This window comes from Notamacropus eugenii, chromosome 1, assembly GCF_028372415.1.
Source record: "Notamacropus eugenii isolate mMacEug1 chromosome 1, mMacEug1.pri_v2, whole genome shotgun sequence".
NCBI classification, from domain to species: domain Eukaryota; kingdom Metazoa; phylum Chordata; class Mammalia; order Diprotodontia; family Macropodidae; genus Notamacropus; species Notamacropus eugenii.
This window is the reverse complement of record NC_092872.1, coordinates 218,588,417-218,609,661: the sequence shown is the minus strand read 5'-3', so window position 1 is coordinate 218,609,661 and position 21,245 is coordinate 218,588,417. Positions and strand designations below refer to the sequence as shown.

At 39.0% G+C, this 21,245-nt stretch overlaps 1 protein-coding gene across 2 annotated transcripts in view; it reads right to left on the bottom strand.

Annotated features, from left to right (window-relative positions):
• The window catches only part of VSTM4 (V-set and transmembrane domain containing 4), a 103,409-nt gene that overhangs the window by 49,434 nt on the left and 32,730 nt on the right, over window positions 1-21,245 (bottom strand). For both annotated transcript variants that reach the window (XR_011971397.1, XM_072627513.1), the window contains exons 3-4: window positions 13,097-13,165; window positions 7,534-7,641 (exon numbers count right to left, since the gene is read on the bottom strand). Coding sequence is in view for 1 of the 2 variants with exons in the window: in XM_072627513.1 (XP_072483614.1) it covers window positions 7,534-7,641; window positions 13,097-13,165 (177 nt within the window). In the remaining variant the exon portion in view is untranslated. The remainder of the gene's footprint in view (window positions 1-7,533; window positions 7,642-13,096; window positions 13,166-21,245) is intronic.

The following is a 21,245-nucleotide window of genomic DNA, read 5'->3' as shown; positions in this document are numbered from 1 at the left end:
TATAAAATGATCCTTGAAGGAAGGGATTATCTCTGTTTTCTATTTAAATTCCCAGAGCTTGGTACACAGTAGGTGCCTATTAAATGCTTGTTGAATGATCAAGTTGTCTCCTCTTTGTTACTCAGTTTCTTCCAACAGGAGAACTAGCATAATGATATACATTTCAATATTCTTTCTACCTTAACCCCAGCTGAACACTGAACATGAAAATAAAACACCACCCTCAGGTTTCTTTGCATCTATGAGTTTCTCCTGAGACTCTTACCAAGAGTCAACCATTGCAATCCAATACCTATTGGTTAAGAAAATTGCAATCCTTATCTAACATTGAGAGATAAGGTTTCAAAATTGTTAGAAAATACTTCCAGCAGCTCTTTTTATAGTGGCTAAGAACTGAAAATCGAAGAGATGCTCATCAATTGGGGAATGGCTAAACAAGGTGTGATATATGACTATAATGGAATACTATTCTGTTATAAGAAATGACAAACAGGATGATTTCAGAAAGACCTGGAAAGACTTACATGAACTGATGCAAAATGAACAGAACCAGGAAAACCTTATACACAATAACAGCAGTACTGTTTGATTAAGAACTGTGAATAACTTAGCTATTCCCAACAATGCAATGATCCAAGAAAATCCCAAAGGACTAATAATGAAACATACTATCTGCATCTAGGGAAAGAACTGATATTGTTTAAATACAGACTGAAGCATGCTATTTTTCACCTTCTTTCCCTTTTATTTGAGTCTTCTTGTACAAAATGACTAATATGGAAATGTTTTACATGAAAAAAATTGTTTGCCTTTCTATTTGATGAATTCCCACTTTACTGAAAGAGGGGAAAAGATGAAATGCTGAAATATTTTGCATGGGATGGCTGCAACCACAATAAACAGGCGAGTCTGTATTTTATTAGGATCCAAACTGAAGTCTTCTTTCGAAGACAACTTGCATGGGAAAACTTTACAAATAAATCATGAAGGCGTGTTGGTCACAATATTTTATAATTTCCAAGGTGACTCATAGTTGCAAAACCCATTAACCCAAAATGAGGATATCGGTAATATTGGCACTCAAGAAAGAACACAACAAGATTTATTGCACTGGGAAGGAATTAAATAGCATGTTTTTGCTTGGCAAACCAACAGGTGTGTTCAATTAAAAACAAATCTACCCTTTAAAATAAGGTACCTAAAAAAACAAAGTGAAACTAACTTTTGAATAAAAACAAAAAAGAGGAGAGTCTACAGAAAGAAACGTGCTGGTACTTTGGGTTTAGCTTTGGACTTCCTTTGGCCTCTTCTCACACTGTTTGAGTTGACCAAGAGCAGGAATAACCACTGTAATAGCCTATTTAGACAGAATTTCCAAGAAAAATCTAAGCAAATGGGATTGAGGGGTAAATGTTGACTTCCACTGGCATTTGTCAATATCAACATAACTGGTAAAAATCAAAACTGGATTCTCTTCTATTTCACAAACTATGAGCAATGCTTCAAGGCCCCAGGAAAATATCCCTCTGTACAGACTCAAGCTTTTAGGAATAAATTAAATAGCAACAATCACAAAAACCTGGGAAATTCTATATTCATCCAGGTCCTAATGGAGTCCCCCATCTGCTCAGGATATATATAGTGCCACCTTCCAAGATAAGACTTAGAAGATTCCTAGACTAAAGGAAAAAACAGTAATAATAAATAGCATTTATATAGTGCCTTAAGGTTTGCAAAGTGTTTTCTATTAACTCATTTAACCTTTACAACAATCTATTTTATAGATGAGGAAACTGAGCCACATGGAGATTAAATGGATCCCTCAAGTTCACATGGGTAATGAACAACTCAACCAGGATATGACTGATCTCAGGTCTTATTGATTCTAAATCTCACATACTACCTCTCCATCATTCCACCTAGCTGCCAAAGATCCACTGCACCCAGATTTCTCCCTCCATCACTGCAACTAACAGTTGTTTTAAGTACAAGGTAGACCAGTCCAAGTCAAGAGTCCCCAGAAAAAATGAAACATTTCATATAAAAGGGTAGGAAACTTCCATAGGCATAGTGTATCTCTCTGGGAATTATTCTAGCTATGGTGTCTAGCTTAAGCCCAGCCACTACTGGCTCCATCTATGGTCAGTTTAGCTTGTACCTGCCTGTCCTACTATATGCTCAGTCTCAGCTCCCCATCTGCAACCTTTCTGGCTCATCTTATTTGTTCCAATCAATTAATAAGCCCTTATTAAGTATCTATAGTACCAGGTATTGTGCCATGTACTGAGGTTACAGAGACAAAAGTGAATCAGTGAATGATCCCAGGCCTTAAGGAACTGATGTTCTATCAGTAGAGTCCTAGTCAAGACTGCTACACTCTCCCATCTGACCAGTCCCTGTTCCATTCTCTGTCTGGGTTTCTTGATTTCAACTCTTGACTGCCTGACTCAGTCTCCACCTTGAATCACCTGCCAGCCTGACCTTACCTGGCCCCAGCTCACACCAGGTCATAACCCTAGACCATCACAGCTAATCATCAATCTAGCTAGTTGGCAAAGTTCTATTCCTAGAGACTGTAAGGATAAAAGGATCTCCAAGAACAAACACAAATAGAGATGACTCACAATCCTAGTACCTAATCAACATTTGAGAAGTGACTTTTCTGCATATGTTTCTGGGGATGCAAAGACAAAATAGAGAACTGTCCCTGACCTCAAACTGTCCCTTTACTGGGAGTAGGGGGTAATACACAGAAGCAGATATTCATATAGATGATCATTTGAAGAGAAGGGAAAAAGCACTATTGGAACAGGAAATAGATCCCATTAGAGGAACAATTTGAGCAAAGCCTTGAAGAAAGTTAGGGATTCTAAGAGGCAGAGGTAGAAGTAGGAGATGGGGAGGAATGTATTCTAGACAGAGAAGATAACTGGACAAAATGGCATGGATGTGGGTCATGGAGCAATAAGTTTGGGACACATAGAGGGAATAGTGTATAATAAATCTGAAAAGGGAGCATGGACCCCAGACCAGGAAAGGCTGTCAATGTCTAGCTGAGGAGTCCTTTTTATCTTAATAATAGAGAGTCACCTTATGTTCTTGAGCAAGCTTTAGAAAGATGATTTTGACTCTTATATGGAGCATGAATTGGAGAAGGGAATGCCATGGAATTTGGTCAGTCCAATTAGAAGACATGCAACAGTCCAAGTAAGAGGAGATGAGGCCCTCAGCTAGGATACTGTGAGTTGCTGTGTGAACAGAAAGGAAACACAGGAGAGGGAGAGATATGATGGAGCTAGGACCATTTCTCCATGCTACCTTACTTGGGAACATTTCTCTTCTACCATCACTCTCTTCATTCCATATGTGAACCTAAACACCATTTCCCCCTCCCAAATCCTAATCTTGGCTAATAAGTATGAGTAGTTTCAAGACAAAGGAAGTGGAATGTTTTGAAATGAGTATCATCAACTACTAAGGCCCTTGAAAGTCCCCTCAGCATCTCCACAAGTGTTATCTACCTACTCATCTTCCACCCATTAAACATGCTTATCATGAAACATTGGAATTAAAGATAAATAAACTGAATCCCCATTTCTTGTTAATAGGAACATATAGATTCATATATAGGAACATATAGATTCAAGGTTAGAAGGAATTTTAGAGCTTATCTGTTCTAAATCCCTGGATTTTAATGCTTTCCATTTATATCTAGTTACTAATACTGTAGCAACCTACATACATAAATGTATTGTATTCCATATCACTGGAGGGATTGCCCCTCCATGCAGGAGATTCCAGATTCATCTGATTATTTGAGTATTACAACAATATTTTTTTTTTACTATTTCTCATTGTAAAAGCATAATTTTCTGGCCATGTTTGGCACATTGTAGTTCTTTGTGGGTTAACCTGGGACACTACCCACTATTTAAAGCACTTTTTAAAGGGAAAGTTCTTTTGAAGTCCAAGCTTATCAGCTTTTGGAACATAAGGTATTTGCATTTGAGAATATACTAAGACCTAATTCATCAAACATCTGTGACCAGGTGTTAGCTTAGAGCATATGTTCTACTTAATTTTTTAATCAAGTGATCTCAACCGAATGATTCTTAATTCTTTCACTTTAATTTAAGGGCTCATGATTTCCTCAATATGGTACTTCTCTCATCAGCACAGATTATCATCTTTACCTTACTGGAAATGGTCTTTGGACAATTTATTCCCTTAACCTGTATATATTATTAATAGCACCTAGAATTTGCATTTTTCACCAGCAGAATACGGTAGGTATTTAATAAATGTTATTGATTTGGATTGAAAATTTAGGGATTCTCCTTAGGTACCATAATATACATGAGTATACTATTCTAATTCAAAGTCCTTGAGGGCTGAGACAATCTTACTTTTATACTTGTATCCCTAGTAATTAGGAGAGGGCACATAGTAAGTGCTTAATAAATGCTTTTTCATTCATTTGTTGATTTCAGAAAATATATATTTATTAAACACCTACAATGTGTAAAACACTAGGTTCTGAAGGTGTGATTTTTCTGCTTTTGTGATCAAATACAATGACCTTTGAGTCCTATTTTGGTAGAGTATTGTCTACCAAAAAAGAAACAAACAAAAAACTTGTAATTGGGTCAGTTTTTTGAAGGAAGTTGAATTCTGACATATCCGTGCAGTATGTACTCTCTTCTGCTTCTGGTTTCCATGATAGCAGCTTGGAAAATTACAAGATCCTAAGTACCACAGAATGAAATAGGACTTCCAGCACTATATCCTATTTTCTGTTGGGAAATTCAACATTACTACCAAAAATTAGCTCTTTAGGAAGTTACTGTAATTATTCAATGGCAGAAGTGCCCTTAAATTTATAGGTGCAAATGAATAAGAAAAAATCCTTGCCCCCATGCACTCAAATCAGCAGAGAACAAGAAGGCAAAGCAGAATGCCAAGTCCAAAATGAGTAACAGCTGAGTGAAAAATCTCTTAAAGAAAAAAAAGTTTTAGAAGGGCAAAGACTATTTCTGAATCATGCCATATCATTGCTATGAAAAGGGAGAGTAGAGATACATCATATGCTTGGACCAAGAAAAGTGAGTTCAGTTGATGCTGTTTGGAGTTTATATTTTCAAGCAGGTTCATTCTGGGCAGGTTTGGACCAAGATGATGTCACCTCAAGAGCTGATGCTGTTAGATACAAAATCAAAGTGTACCTCATGATCTCTTTCCTGGGTTTTGAGCCCTCAGGTAAGGAAGGTTCTGCCTGATTCTTAGCAGTTCTATGATCCTCCATCCACCACTTTCTCTGCTCTCTGATACTTGGGCAGGACTGAGATCTCACTTAACTCTCCTTGGACAGTTTGAGGCTGTCCAGGATCCAAATGTACCTGGTATGCGTTCCTCTTAGGAGTTCTTTCTAACTATGACAATAAAACACCTTTAGCATCAAAGAAAAGCAGAAAGAAAATCAATCAACATTTATTAAGTGCCTACTATATGCCAAGCACTGTGCTAATCATTCATTTATTCATTAATTCCTCTGTAAAATGAATGAGTTGGACCAGATAACCTTCAACACCCCTTTTAGCTTTAAATCTGTGATCCCAGGATCCTTTGGTCATTCATTCCTTTGATGAATAGATATCAGGTGCCCCTTAATGTACTGGGTACTATATGAAATACTAAGGGGAATATAAATATGGATAAATGATGCCCCTCACCCTTAAGAAGCTTATAATGTGAAGTTTGAGACATCCAAACACACAGCTAGGATACTAAGTAGTAAAAAAAGCAATGAATTTGGAGTTAGATGATCTGGGTCCAAATTTTGCCTCTAACACTTATTTTCTATGTGATCCTGAGCAAGTTTTTCTGGACTTCAGTTTTCTTATATGTAAAATGAGTGGGTTGGACTTGGTGGCTTCTAAGTTTCTTTCCAATTAAATCTTGAATCCTAAAAAGGCCAATAAGCAAAACAAGGTTACCGAGTTGTTCAGAGGAGGAAACCTCTGATGACAAGATCAGGGCAAAGATGATGGTCATAGAGGAGAGCAAATTTTAGCTGGGTCCTCAAGGATGAATAGGATCTTGTAGGAATAGGTGGGTGAGGAAGAGCATTTCTACTAGAATAGAGTAAAATAATAAAACAGATCAAAGGCAAGGCTTATTCTTAAAATGGCAGATCATAATTTGCCTGGAATGTATTAATAAAGACTCGAAACTCATATGGCAAAGGTGATAGAAAGAACAGAAAAATTAATTCAATAATTAATAGGATTTAGTGACATTCTATTGGGGTAAGAGAAAGGAGACAAAGTGGATTCTGAATTTCTGAATATGAATTAGGATAAAAGTAAACAGAAATAGAGCAGTCAGATGGAACAGCTATTTTCAAGGAAAGATAATAAGGCTTTGTGTTGTTGTTGACGATGATGATATTTGGGGCTGTCGAATTAAGGCATGTTCAGTCTGAGAAGTCTATAAGACAAATAAGTAGAAGTGCTATGAAAAAAATGTTGGTGAAGAAATTAGGATCAACGGGCTTGGAGTTTGAAAAAGGGCTACCAACATAAAAGCGGTGTTAGACACTATGGGAATAGATAAAACTGACAAAGGAAATGAGAGACAGAGAGAGAGAGAGAGAGAGAGAGAGAGAGAGAGAGAGAGAGAGAGAGAGGAGCAGGAGGGCAAGGACAGACCTCAAAATAGTAGCCACACTTGGATTGGGTGGTAATGATGAGAATGCAGCAAAAAAGGAAGGAAAAAAGCCACCAGAGAAACAAGAGGAGACCTAGGCTGGTAGAGTCACAGAAGCAATAAAGGTCTGCTTAGTGCTTCTCCAACACCACCCTCCATCTTCTCACTCAGCACCTTCTAAACGGCTGCACTGCCATGTTTCCAATGTCTCCTTCTTTGCCTCCACTCCTGACTTTCCTGATCTTCGTCAACACTGAGTTCAAATACCATCTCTTATGATAGACCTTTCCTGATCTCCCTCTCCCTCCTCAATGCTAGGGTCTTTCCTTTGACATCTTACCAATAGCATTGTATGTATTTTGTATATAAATGGTTGTTTTCAAGTTAATTTTCCCCTATCCTTCATCAGAATGTGAGCTTCCCCTAATGCAGGACCGTATTTTAGTCTTTCTTAGTATTTCCAGTGCTTAGCCCTATAACTAGTATACAGGAGGCTCTTAATAAATGTTTCTTGACTGCCTGACTGACTGACTGAGAAATCAAGGGAGGAATTCTGAAAAAGACGGAGGTGGGCAGTGTTCAACTATGTTCACATTTCCCCTTGGAAATCAAAGAGATGAGAAGCATCCTAGCCTCAAATTCTACCTCTTCCAGTAGTGTGCCTATCATGGGATAAAGTTACTTCTGAATCACTATGGGTCTTTAAACAGAGCTGTGTTTTACCAAGAAGCAAAGTGACATCACTTGCCTTTCTGGACTTTACAAGGTCCAGTTACAAACCCAAAGCTTCCACCCCACAGACAGAACAACTTTTTGAATGGCTATTACCTCTCGATTTCCTCTTGTTAAGCAGAGACTGGCAGAGAATAATCAATGTGAAGAGAAGGACGCTGAGAATCCCAATGCAGCACACAAGAACAGCATACATGTAGAGGTCTGAAAAGACATGATGAAGAGGTTGTGAGGAGGCCTGTAGAGGGTAAGAGACACCATCTCCCACTAAGGGAAATCCCAACTTCAAAGTGTCTGAATGAAATATCAAAAAGAGTGTGTGTGTATATTTGTCCGTGTATACAGCCATACTCACAGATGGTTTGGTTCTCTTTGAAAACAAAAGATTAAAAACAATGTACACATATGTGCGTATACACATATATGTTACATATATATTTTACAGTCATTTAAAACCTTAAATATGCGTGTATATACATATATAGACATGCATGTATATATTTAGTACATATGTATCTGTGTGTATACATATAAGTACCCACTATATATGTTATATATTTGAAGCTTAAAACTACCCAAATATTTTTAGGATACTATATCCATGCGTGTATCTTTATGATGTTTATGTATATATGTATATGTATATGTATATTCCTGAAATTCCTAGGGTGGTTTTAAACTTTAAATATATAACATATCTATGTGTAAAAATATATGCAATATATAAAATGTGTATATATTCATGGAATCATATAGTTATTATATATGATTAGAATAAGGGTATATTATTTATATATAAAATATTGTTGTTTAGTTGATTAGACATGTCTGAATTTTGGTGACCCCATTTGGGATTTTCTTGGCAGGGATACTGGAATTGCCATTTCCTTCTCCAGCTCATTTTAAAGATGGGGAAACTGAGGCAAGCAGGGTTAAGTGACTTGTCGAAGGTCACACAACCAGTAAGTATCTGAGGCCTAATTTGAACTCAGGTCTTCCTAACTCCAGGTCACTATGCCATCTAGCATTACAAGTATTATTATCCCCGTTCTATAGACTAGAAACCTGAAGCTCAGAGATAAAGAAGTCTGCTCATGGGGACTCAGTCCATAAGTTCCAGAAGCAGGATTTGAATTCAATTCATCATGATTTCAAGTCAAGTACAATGTCACATTCTTTCCCCTTCCCCTATGAACCCCACAAAAATTCCAGGGTTTTTTTTGTTTTGTTTTGTTTTGCCAAGCTGAACCGTTTAACGGAAAACAAACACAAAACCCTGAACTCAAATGTGTTTGTGTAGACATCACTCTCTCTACTGCAGCCCTGCAGATAAACATAGTTTGTAGAAGTGATCAGAGTTAGAAATGAGACATGATCGCACAGGGATGTTTTGTGACCCCAATGCAATGAAAGCTCAGAAATAGTTGGACTTGTAACCTGGTACTGAAGCACAACAACACACTAACTGAGAACATCATGGGAATAGAGGAGTGATGATAAGGAGACACGTTGGCCAGTCGAGGACAAACAGAAAAACTAGAGCCTCCAAACATGGGTCCTAATGAGCAAACTATAACCAGGAAAGAGATTTTCAGAGGCATTTGGGAGCCTCCTTCCTGATGAGGTTATTCAAGGTAATATGCAAATAGTGAACATAATGTCTTGAAAAAAAATCCCATGAAATGCCTATGGGTCACTGTCTGCTGGCACTTTAGGGTTGTAGTATGGACACCAAAGGAATATGGCGGCTCTGAGATCTGGTCTAGCTTTTGCTTTTAGGAGGAAGAGAGAATCTAATCTGGGTTGAGTATAAAAGAAGGATAAAGGCTAGCTCTAAAGTCTAACTTTTTATTTTTAACATTTTAGGATCATAGATTTAGAGCCACAAAGGACCTTGGAGGTCGTCTATCACAACTTCTTCATTTTTTATATGAGGAAACTAGAGAGGTTCCTGTACAAGGGATTTGCCCAAAGTCACACAAAGAGGCAAAGGCATGAATAAAATCCAAGTCTTCTTGTACTCTTTGCCTTTTATGATAGGATTTAAGATGGAAGGATCATAGGACCTAGAGGTGGGAAGGAGATCAGAGATCATGTAGTCCAAACCTCTCATTTGACTGATAAGGAAAATGAGTTTTATTAACATCCATTTCCATGATCCTGTTGGTGTGGGAATCCTGTGTTATCTATGGAAGGTTTTTATTCCTTTTTCAAGGTCAAGGCCAAGGTCAGGGATCCTAGTTTTGCTGAATTAGGAGAGAAGTGACAGTCCTTCCTTTGTTCTAAGTAATCATACTCGATAGAGTTAAAAACAAAGCTTTACAAAGCTTTTCAATTCAGCCAAGCAACTGGGCCTTCCTGGATAAGAAATGCCAAATAGACAATTTGATGGAATTGTTCCCTTTTCAACGGGCTGTTGTGGAACCATGTAGACAAGGCCAGAGTGTGTAGGTTGTGAGATGAAATTCAGTACCCTAGGGCCAGGAAGGAAACGATGACAGTGAGCACAAGAGAAGACTGTTTTGGTCGCCATGGTATAAAGCAGTCTGGTGGGAGTGGCAATCTTTACCCCTTTGCCCAGAACACAGAGCTGCTGGACAGCAGATTTATTTTCACTCTTGCTGCCAACCATCTCCCCTAAAGCAGCTCATCTCTGTTGGAGCCGAATGGGGCTAGCCTGCTGTCACTTTGCCCAGAATAGAGTGTGGGCCCATTGATTAGAGAACACTCACAGAGAGTGCTCCAGGATTCAGCTGTAAGTTCTTGCTCTGTTTCTAATTGGGGCAATTTTTTTCAGCGACAAAGTCAGAAACCAAACAACTGCCCCACCCCCCATGACCTCCAACACTGGAATTCAGTGTAGCCTAGGGGAAAGAGCGTTGGATTTGAAGTCTGAAGACCTGAATTCAGAACTTCCTGCATCTTAAGAGTTTGCAAGAAAAACCATTTAACTTTTCTGTACCTCTGTAAGAGGGGGATGCAACCTATATGAGATGAGCTAATTCATGTAAAATGCCCTAAAAACCTGTGAAGAGTTATACCGATGTAAATTTATGTTATAAATAGCATTAGGATCGCAATATTCTAACACTATTATCCACCCGTTAGCCTTTGCTTTCTTGTATGATTCCTATAGGATTTAGTAAGACACTTGAACTTCCAAACCAATGGAGTCATGAAGTTCTCTGAGTTTGTCTTTCACTAGTCAGGGCAGTTAGTCTAAATAGAGTTCTATAGTAACTCATTTGGGAATTAACTTTAAAGAATATTACATTTACCATCACATCGGTAATTCCTTCTCCTTTTCCTATCCTTACCCCCCAAAACCCCAATGTTTACTACCTTATTTATTCACTGACTCCACTTACTACTCTGTCCTTTGTCACTAATTTTCAGAGGGCACAAATGTAATTTTAAAACACAATTGCAAACAGCCATGCAGAAAATATCCACCCATCACTGGTCTCCCTGAAGCAGATGTTGGGCCTAGAAATTTTGTACATGTATTCATGCATGAATGGTGGGAGGGCAAGGGGACAGTAGTCTAGCCCCATTTCACCCCAACAGAGCTGAAGTGCTTTAGGGGAGTTAGTTGGCAGAAGGAAAGGGGAAAAAAATCTCTGTTGCTCAGCAACACTTGTTCTAGGCAAAGGGATAAAGATTTTGTCTCTCAGGACTCCTTTATAACATGGTGACCTAAACATTCTTTAACCCAAAGGGCAGCAGCCCGGTCTCTAACCACTTACATAAGCCAACTTGGAAAGAGCAAGAGACTGGGTTTTGCTGTCACCCAGGAATGATAATTCCTACAATGTGGCCTTCATATAGAAAATACCAATACCCTACATTTCAAATTTGAAAATGGAGAACACGAATGCTTGGATGAGCTCCATGCATATCAATGAATCTACCTGTGTCTCTCAGATTTCTTATCTAGCTTGTAATATCACCTCTCTCAGGGAGAAATATTTGAGAAGTCCTAAAGGACTCTGACATCTCACCAATAAAAAGTCTAACAAAGCTCTCTCTGTGCTAGAGGCTCACATCCGGCTGAGCTAAGCTCCAGAAGGAGAGAGAGATATCCATCAGCAACCCTTAGCCTTCCCATCCAAGTACAAAAGGGCAAAGGGGCCCTGCATCAGTCCAGTTTGTCAAAATTATGGCAATCATTTTGCTAGAAGTTTTGCTTGGGTTAAAATAACAGAAATAAGTTGCTACTGCACAAGTCTTAATGAGCCAGCATTTTGTAAACACTGATTTTAAAATATTAAGCAATACATGTTTGATGTTTTTTCTTTTGAAAGCCATTTAATTACTATTTGCACTGAGTCTCTTTGTAGGGAACAGAACCTAAGGCTGCTGGTTTTTGGTAGGGACTATGGTGGAAGGATTTATAGGTAACACATAATATTATCAGCTGGGTGATACAGTGCTAGAGTCAGGAAGATGTGAATTCAAATCTAGCCTTGGACACTTACTAGCTGTGTGATCCTGGACAAGTCACTGAATCTCTTCCTGGCTCAGTTTCCTCAACTATAAGATTGAAATAGTAATAATAATACCTCCCAGAATTGTTAGGAGGATCAAATGAGATAGCAAATTATAAAGTGCTTGGCACATAGTAGTCACTCAGTAAATGTTTGTTTCCTTTCTTCTTTACTATTAATTAATTAATAGACCAGACTACTATTTACTATTAATTAATTAGTAGGCTATGGCTCACAAGAGTATGAGTGTTGTCTTTTTTCAGTCATGCCCAATCTTTTTGTGACCCCATTTGGGGTTTTCTTGGCAAAGATACTGGGTTTGCTGTTTCTTTTTCTAGCTCATTTTACAGAAGAGAAAACTGAGGCAAACGGGGTTAAGAGACTTGGCCAGGATCACACAGCTAGTCTGAGGCCAGATTTAACTCAGAAAGATGAGTTTTCCTGACTCCAGCCCTGGAGCTCCATCCACTGTGCCTGAAAAGTATAAATACGGCTGACTAAAGAGCCTGAAGTCCATTGTATGTATAAAAAAAAAAAAATGAGGAAAGAAAAGAATTGCTTCTCTCACTACTGAAGTCTTTATGACCACATTATGTAAATGTTTTATAATAACAATTCACTGGGCCCTTTTTATCCAACCTTAGTGATTTCCAAACTCAAAGTTCCTTTCACCTTCAAATTTCTTTAGGCATGCGTGACAGTCTTTTAAAAGAAAGTAGGATCATGGCAAACATCTTGGAGTTCTGGGGCATAGATTTAGAGCTAGAAGGGATATTAGAGGCCAATGAGTACACCCTCCTCACAGATGAGGAAACTGAGGCTGAAAGAGGTTAAGCAACTTACTTGCCCAGGGTCATATAGCTAAAAGTATCTGAGGCAAGATTTGAACTCAGGGTTTCCTGGCTCTCTTCCAGGCTTCTCCCCACTATGTAACCCTAGCAGACAAGCACCATATAAATGCTATCTCATCATTACATCATTATTATCATGATCTCTAAGTTTGAAACACACTGTTTCACATCATCTAGGTACTGCCATTTAACAGATATGTAAATATAGACAAAGGGGAAGATAAACATGGTTGCCATAGTAAAAATGAAAACTTAGGTTTCTAGCTCCCTTTCTCATCCATGGTTAGTGGCACTTGATTGTAAGGGTAACTGATAACTTACCTTCAAAAAATGCCCAGGTCTCTTTCTTTTTCTCAAAAGTGGAATCATCTGATGCTTTGGGAGAAATCACTAAAAAGAAAAAAGAACAAAGATTAGCAAAAAGCCCGTGGAATTCAAGGTAACAGAAAAGGGAGTAAATAATTAACTGGAAAAATCTAAGCCCGTCTTCAAAATATTTCAGAAACATCACCAACAATAATACTGACCTAATATTTGTGGAAATCCTCTTTTTTGGTATGTAGTGATAGAGGAGTTGTTGTTCAGTCATTCCAATCATATCCTACTGTTCGTGACCCCATTTGGGGTTTTCTTGGCAAAGATACTGAAGCAGTTTGCTATTTCCTTCTCCAGCTCATTTTACAGATGAGGGAAACTGAGGCAAACAAGGCTAAGTAACATGCCCAAGGTCACATAGCTAGCAAGATTTGAACTCAGGAAGATGAGTCTTCCTGGCTCTAGACCTGATGCTCTATCCACTGTGCCACTTAGCTGCTCCATAAAGTGTTTTACAAAAATTAAATAGCTATATTTGGGAGTTTCAGAGTTGCAAGGAATTCCTCAAAAGCTAGGTCCAGCACATGCTGGAAAAAAAAAAAAAACAACTCACTACAAAAGACTCCACCAGTGGTCTTCCAACCTTTGCTTTCAAGTCTGCCAGTGAGTGGGAACTCACTAACATCCCAAGGGAACTCATTCTCCTTTTCAATAGTATCACCTGTTAGGAAACTTTTCTTTGCATGGAGGAAGCTTCCACACACACTGTCCCTAGTGCTGCCCTCTTGGGTCAAGCAGACTAAGTAGAATCCCTGACCTGGTTTTTTGGGGTTTTTTTTTAGCTCTTTGAAGACAGTCACCATAATCCTCCTACTCTGCCTCATCTTTCTCTTCTCCAGGGTAACCATCTACATTTCCTTTGACTGAACTTCAAAAGGCATGAACTTGGAAGACTCTCATCGTTCTAACTGCTTTCCTCCTGAAAGTCTCTGGCTTATCAGTAGCCTGCCTAAACTATGGTGCTCAGAACCAGAAACAGCACCCCCAGATGAAGTCTAACTAAAGCAGAAGAAGCAAAGCTTTCACTGCCTCATTTCCAGAAGCTACACCTTTCTGTGATATCAAGATCCCACTAACTTTAGTTGTTATAACACCCAGAGGATATGTATGGAGCTTGTGGTCCACTAACACTTCCAGATCTTTTTCAGAGAAAGTGCCATCCAACCATAAATAGAAACTGTTGCTGTTGGTTTTTATTTGCCAAGATGCATTTCTTTAGTTCTGAGGCATTTCTAAGCTATCAAGTCAGAGAAAATCACAGGATCCACCCACAGAATAATGACAGGAGTCCACTTTGAAGTAAGTGGCTAGACTGCTGGGAAGGTCTACTAGAAAGTTAATTATTTCCTTCTTTCAGAAGGCATTGAGACCATGTATACTTGCCAATCTTCTTTCAATTAGACTTAGTGGACAGAGAAGACAAGACTGGAAAAACAAAAGTGATGGAGGAGATGTTTGGAGTGTTCTTGGGTGCCAAAGTCGAGTTAGTGGCACCTGTCCTATCTTTCACAGTAAAATCCATTAAGAATAAACCTCCTTTTCAATGCTGGCATTGATCATTGCATCCCTTATTTCAGCCCTAAGCCTTATACACTGAGAGAGCGTCTCTCTCCTGCTCCCTTCATAAGTTCAGGGCCAGGTTGAAAGGATATATGTAGTTTTAGACAGAAGAATACATTTTAAAACAATACTCTAGGTCTTCACAGGAGAAGTAGAAATCTCACTATGTTTTCCAATACCTCAAACCAGAGCTATACTGTAAAATCCTATCTCTCCCAACCAAATTCTAGCTACCTATTTGTTGAGAATAGATAAGAAAAATCATATATGTAATAATGATAATAATAATAAGTAGGAATTTTATAGCATCTTCTATGCACCAAGCACTGTACTCAGCACTTTTTATAAATGTTATCTCATTTGATCCTCACTATAACCCGAGGAAGGTAGGTGCCATTACTATCTCCATTTTACAGATGAGTAAACTGAGGCAGACAGATTAAGTGACTTGTCTAAGATCACACAGTTAGTAAGTATCTGAAGCTAAATTGACCTTGGGACTTCCTAAAGAATTATCCAGTAGAATTATCCAGGATGAAGCTTGTTCTTCCTGGTCCCCAAGTAATAGATGAAAGTTACAGAGGAAAATTTTATCCTAATGAAGAAAAAAGAACTTTCTAACAATGAGAACTACCCAAAAATAGAACAGGTGTCTTAGAAAGCAGTGACTTCCTGGTCACGGAGGTCTTCAAGCAGATGTGGAATAACCACTAGTCACTTAAGAAAGACATTGAGGAAAAAGCAGGCTCTGTAGGCAGTGGTTCTAAGCTTATGCCTTTGCCATTTATTATCTGCATGACCTTGGGCAAGTCACTTTGACTCTGAGACTCAGTTTCTCCGTGGGGAACTGAATTATATGACCTCTGAGATCATCCAGTTTATAATCCTTCTAATTTTAAAATTGTTCTAAGTAGATTAAATTAGATAAGAACTTGGGGACTTCTGGCAGTCTCATTGGTCTTTACTCATACTCCCTTTGAGAGCCAAGCTTACCACACTGGCTCACGCAAGTTGTTCAGACCACATTGTCCACTCTCAGCCAGATTATTCTTACAGCAAAGTGAATCAGCATTATTTTCTGCTCACCCAATTTAAATTATTTCTAGCTCAGAGCACATAGGAAGGGGCTATATCAAAGGTTATATTAATCCTTCCCTTTCATTTTGAACACCAGGGAGCAATAATTTTTCTCTCCTCTGCTGTTTGACTTGTGTAGAGGTGTTATTGGGCATAGAGAAGATGCAGAGAGGCTGAAAATAATTACAGGAGGTCATGTTATGAGGTCACCTGGCTTATGAGTTCTAAGCCTTTAGGGAATCACTTATGGCCTCTCTTGCTTTCTTACCATGTTGCAGAATAGCAGATCCATTCCTCCATGAATGAGCTCTCAGAGGGCATTTGCTCTTCATCCTAATAGCTATGACAATCCTTGTACAAGATGAGGCAGAAACAAGCTTGAGCTAATGAAAAGCATGGGCACGTGGAGGAAGCCTACTCTTTGGAAAGCGGTGTTCACTTGAGTGGTCTAATCATCAGAGTTGACACTTATACAAGGATTTTCAGTTTACAAAACGTTTTGTATGCATTACCTTCATTGATCCTTATTACAACTCAAGACAGAATGTAGCAAGTAAGGCAGAAAGGGTCCCGGATTTGGTGTTATAGGACCTGGGGTTGAAATTCTGGATTTTCCATTGATTGCCTATGTTATCTTGGGCAATTAATGTAACCTATCTGGGCCTCAGTTTCCTCATCTGTAAAATGAGGGGACTGAGTGGCTTCTAAGGTCCTTTCTAGTTCTAAATCTATGATCTTTTGATGAACTTGTAGCCAACAGTAATAACAGCTAATGTTTATATAGAGCTTGTTATATACCAGACACTGTGCTAACCATTTTACGTTATTTTCTCATTTGATTCCCCTATAACCATGGGAGGTTGGTGCTATTATTATCCCCATTTTACAACTGAGGAAACTCAGGCAAACAGGGTTAAGTGACTTGTTCTAGGTCACACAGCTAGGAAGTGTCTGAGGCTGGATTTGAACTCAGGCCTTCTTGACTCCAGGTCCAGTGCTCTGTGCACTACAGAGCTACCTTTTAACAGTGCCATTATTACCCCATTTTACAGATAAGGAAAGTACCATAAACAGCAGCACAGTGCTGTGGAAAGAATATTGGATTTGGAATTAGAGTTCAGATGATAGGTTTTTTTTTTACCATCTACTTGTAAGGCCTTGGGAAAATTACTTAAGTTCTCTAGACCTCAGTTTCCTCATCTGTTAAATGAGAAGATTGGACTAAATGATCTTTCAGATCCCTTCCAGCTCTAACTCTCTTATCTCTAATAACAATCAGAGCCAGCATTCATATGGTACACTAAGGTTTGCCAAGTACTTGTGTTATCAGAGGCAGCTAGGTGGCACATCAGAGTGGTGGCCTTTAGAGTCAGGAAGACAGGAGTCCAAATTCAGCATTACACGATACGTACAGTCATTTAACCTCTGTCTACCTCAGTTTCCTCAACTGTAAAATGGGGATCATAAATATTACCTACCTAACAGGTTGTGAGGATAAAATAATATTTGTAAAGCACTTAGCACAGTGCCAAGGGGCAGCTAGGCGGCACAGTGGATACAGTGTTGAGCCTGGAGTCAGGAAGACATCTTCCCAAGTTCAAATCCAACCACAGACACTTATTAGCTATGTGACCCTGGTCAAATGACTTAATCCTGTTTGCTTCAGTTTCCTCATCTTTAAAGTAAGCTGGAGAAGGAAATGGCAAACCACTGCAGTATCCTTGCTTTAAAAAAATGGAATCATGAAGAGTTGAGCATGAGTGTAAAACAATTAAGCAATAACATAGCAGAGTGCCTGGCATACAGCAGGTGATAAATGCTTGTTTTCTTCCTTCTTGCCTATCGTATATGGTCCTCACAACTGCCTTGGCAGGTAGGTACTAGTATTACTCCCATTTTATAGATAGGGAAACTGAGATAATTAGAATTTAAGTGTCCATCCCAGGGACACACAGCTAGTAAGTATCTAAGGCTAGATCTGAATCCCTGTCTTCTCACATACAGGTTTAGCACTCTATCCCTGCTTTTAAAACACAATCCCAGCTGCCTTTCAGCATTTTAATTTTCTGAGTATTAGATACTCGTGCCTACAAGACACTGGCTTGTAGTGGTCTGACTTCAGGCTGGTTCTCATTAAATGAAAAACACATGTATAACAGAACCAAAAGGCATTACTGAACATCAAGCTGTTAATTTTCTTTCCCATCAGTTGTCCCTCAGACATGCAGTGCATGAGTGAGCCCCCACTGAAATTGTACACATATTTTAAATCCCCACCATGGTGGTCTTGGACAAGAAGGTAAAGTTATCATTTGAGGTGAACAGGGAAGGAGTAAAACTCTCTTTGATAAGCAAAGCTTCCCCAACATCTCTGTAAATGTACCTTGCACAGACAACGTGGTAATCTGTGGAACGATGGAAATAGCACATTAAAAGCCCGAGGAGGTTGGAAGAGGCCAAAGCAAAGGGAAGTGGATGAAATGCTTTGATGGAACATTTTGTCAGACCAAAGGAAAAGTTGCTGAACTTTCAAACCACAGGACGAGCCCTGCTAAGACTTTCTTAGCTACAGTAAAATGCCTGGTGCCTGGGCGAAGAGGAGCTGCACACCTAATGGACTCAAATGAGTTGGGAAATAGAAGCTATGTAGCTTTGGGAACAAGATCCAATGGCCCTGTCAGGGTTCAGTTTGCTTGATCTACCTTGTGGTATAGTAGTGCTCACTGGAAGCCTGAATCACAGAGAGAGAAGGTGATGAAAAGCCTTTCATCTTCAGTTTGCTAGTGCCATATCAGTCATATAATAATGTGGGTTTCTATGTAATTTCTTGTGATTTAATATCCTATCTGAAAAAAAAAAAAGAGCACCAGCATTTGAGCCAGGAAGACCAGGTTCAAATCCTGCTTCTGATATGTGCTGGCTGTGTGCCCCTGGGCAAGTCACTAAACCTCTTGGTTCTCTAATTATAAATTTATTTATTTATAAAAAACATAATCAATACATCATATGCTTATTTTATATTCCATATAAACATTTAAAATGTATATTATGTAACATATTAATAATATATGTTTTATATATAAATGAATAATTATAAATCAGAGAGAAGGTACAGACTTGTGATGGTAGAGTTTTCTTACCTAGGAATTCCCTGTACTAATGAAATCAAAGCTTTAGTACTTATCCTTAGCCTCATATGGGAAAAAAATAATAATTCATTTTGTGAAGCCAAAAGCTAAATTCATGGTTTATTTACTAGTTGTATGAATTTAGGCAAGTCATTTGACTCTTCTGAACCTCAGTCTACATACCTATAAAATAGGTATATTAACACTTGTACTACGTACCTCACAGACTTCTAAGCATAAAATTAAATAATGCCCTTAAGGAGAGAAAATATGTCATAGTTAGGACGACTCAGACTCCAAATCTTGCCTTTGAAACATATGACTCTGTGGCCATAGGCAAGTCACTCCATCCTGGAATGCTCCCGGATAATTCCAGAAGTCCACAAATTACAGTGGAGTTGCTGAGATTTTTAGTGATGGAAGGAGTTTCCACATGGGGAAGTTAGCTGACACAGTGAATAGAGTGCTGGGTCTAGAGTTCCTATCCACCCTCAGACACTTACTAGATGTATCCTCCAGGCAATTCACTTAGCCCTTGCTTGCCTCAGTTTCCTCATTTGTTGTTCTTGTTGTCTAGTTGTTTCAGTCATGTCTGACTCTCTATGGCCCCATTTGGGGTTTTCTTGGCAAAGATACTTGAGTGGTTCACCATTTCCTTCTCCAGTTCATTTTACAGATGAGGAAACTGAGGCAAAGTTAAGCGACTTGCTTAGAGTCATACAGCTAGTAAGTGTCTGAGGCCAGATTTGAACTCGGGAAGATAAGTCTTTCTGATTTCAGACCCAACAGTCTATCCACTGAGCCACCTCGCTGCCCTAGATATGATGTGACCAGATAGGACCTCATCTGTAGAATGGGAATAATCATAGCATCCACCTCCCAGGGCTGTTAAGGGCATCAAATGAGATAGGCATTGGAAAGTGGTCATCACGGTGCGTGGTTTTATAAATGTTAGCTGTTATTATTAGGTAAAATCAGAGGTTTGAACAACACCACCCAAAAGCAAGTTTTACCAACTGTAAAGTACTACGCAAATCTCTTTCGCCGTATTGTTTGTCTCTTAAGGCTGCCCATCCCTCTGTTGAGAGTAGTGAGACTTTTCTGTCATCTTCTACAGTGATGCTGCCCAGGGTAAATATCATGGTATGAGCCATGCAGCACTGTGAGGGAGCAATGGAGCACATGATACTCACTGCTATGGAAGCAACCAGAAAGGACAAGACCTTGGGGCCCCGCTACCGCCTCTCTGGGAAAACTTGCTTGGAACTGCTCTGAGTAAGGAAACCCTGCTAAAGAACACAGACAGGGGGCAAAACCAAATGACAAAGTGATTTTTATCAGCCTTCTTTCCATAGGAAAAACCAAGTGAAAAACGCAGGGCAATGGATATGTTTTTGGCAGCCTCTGTGGTGAGATCAAATATTCAGAAAGGTGTGAAAAATGAGAAGCTGGTTTCCTGCCTCAGAAAATTCCCACAGAGTTCCATGGGAAGGGAATCTACTGCCCCGTTTTACCGGATTATCACAGACAATATGTCGAGTCATTCCAAGAAAAACAACTTCCAAAGTTAATTCAACCTCACTGGGCTTCAGTCTCTTATTTAAATATAATGGTTACATAAAGTACAAGACCACAATGCAGGAAAAATCAGGGCTTAATCCTAGAGGAAGGAGATGTAAGCAGTCCCGTAAAAGATGCCATTTCAGAGGTACGGGGAAGTTCCCTTATTTTCCAAAATCAGTTCCTCAGTTCCTCACCTGCTCACCAAAACCTAGAAAGTCCTTTCACAAAGACTTTCATGTCCCAGTTACAAAAAAGGGTTAAAATGCAAATGCCCTGGGAAGAGAGGAGAGGGTGACAAACCCACATGCAGCTGTAACTGAGCTGGTCAGATCCTTACCTGAGAACATGCTTTACAACAGAGAAGAGAAAGTATACATATATACACACACACATATACATACACATACTTGCATGCATACATACATATGGATACTGGAAGCTTTGCAGACACACTTCTCTTACTTCAGAATGTGCATTCAAGGCATTTTTCTTCCCTAATGCCTAATAATTCCTCAGTAATTACTTGCTAATCAGGTACTTAAGGAGTTAATTAGCTCTATTGGAAAAACTCCTTAAGAAAATCCAATAGGAGAGAATCCAAGTTCAAATACACATACACATACACACACACACACACACACACACACACACACACACACAGAAACAACCTCCACTTTACAAAGCATTTTAATGCCGCAGGATTAGGCATAAAAAACATAAAGAAACAACTTTGGTTCTTTCTGAAAGCCAAAGAATTCCTGTCAATG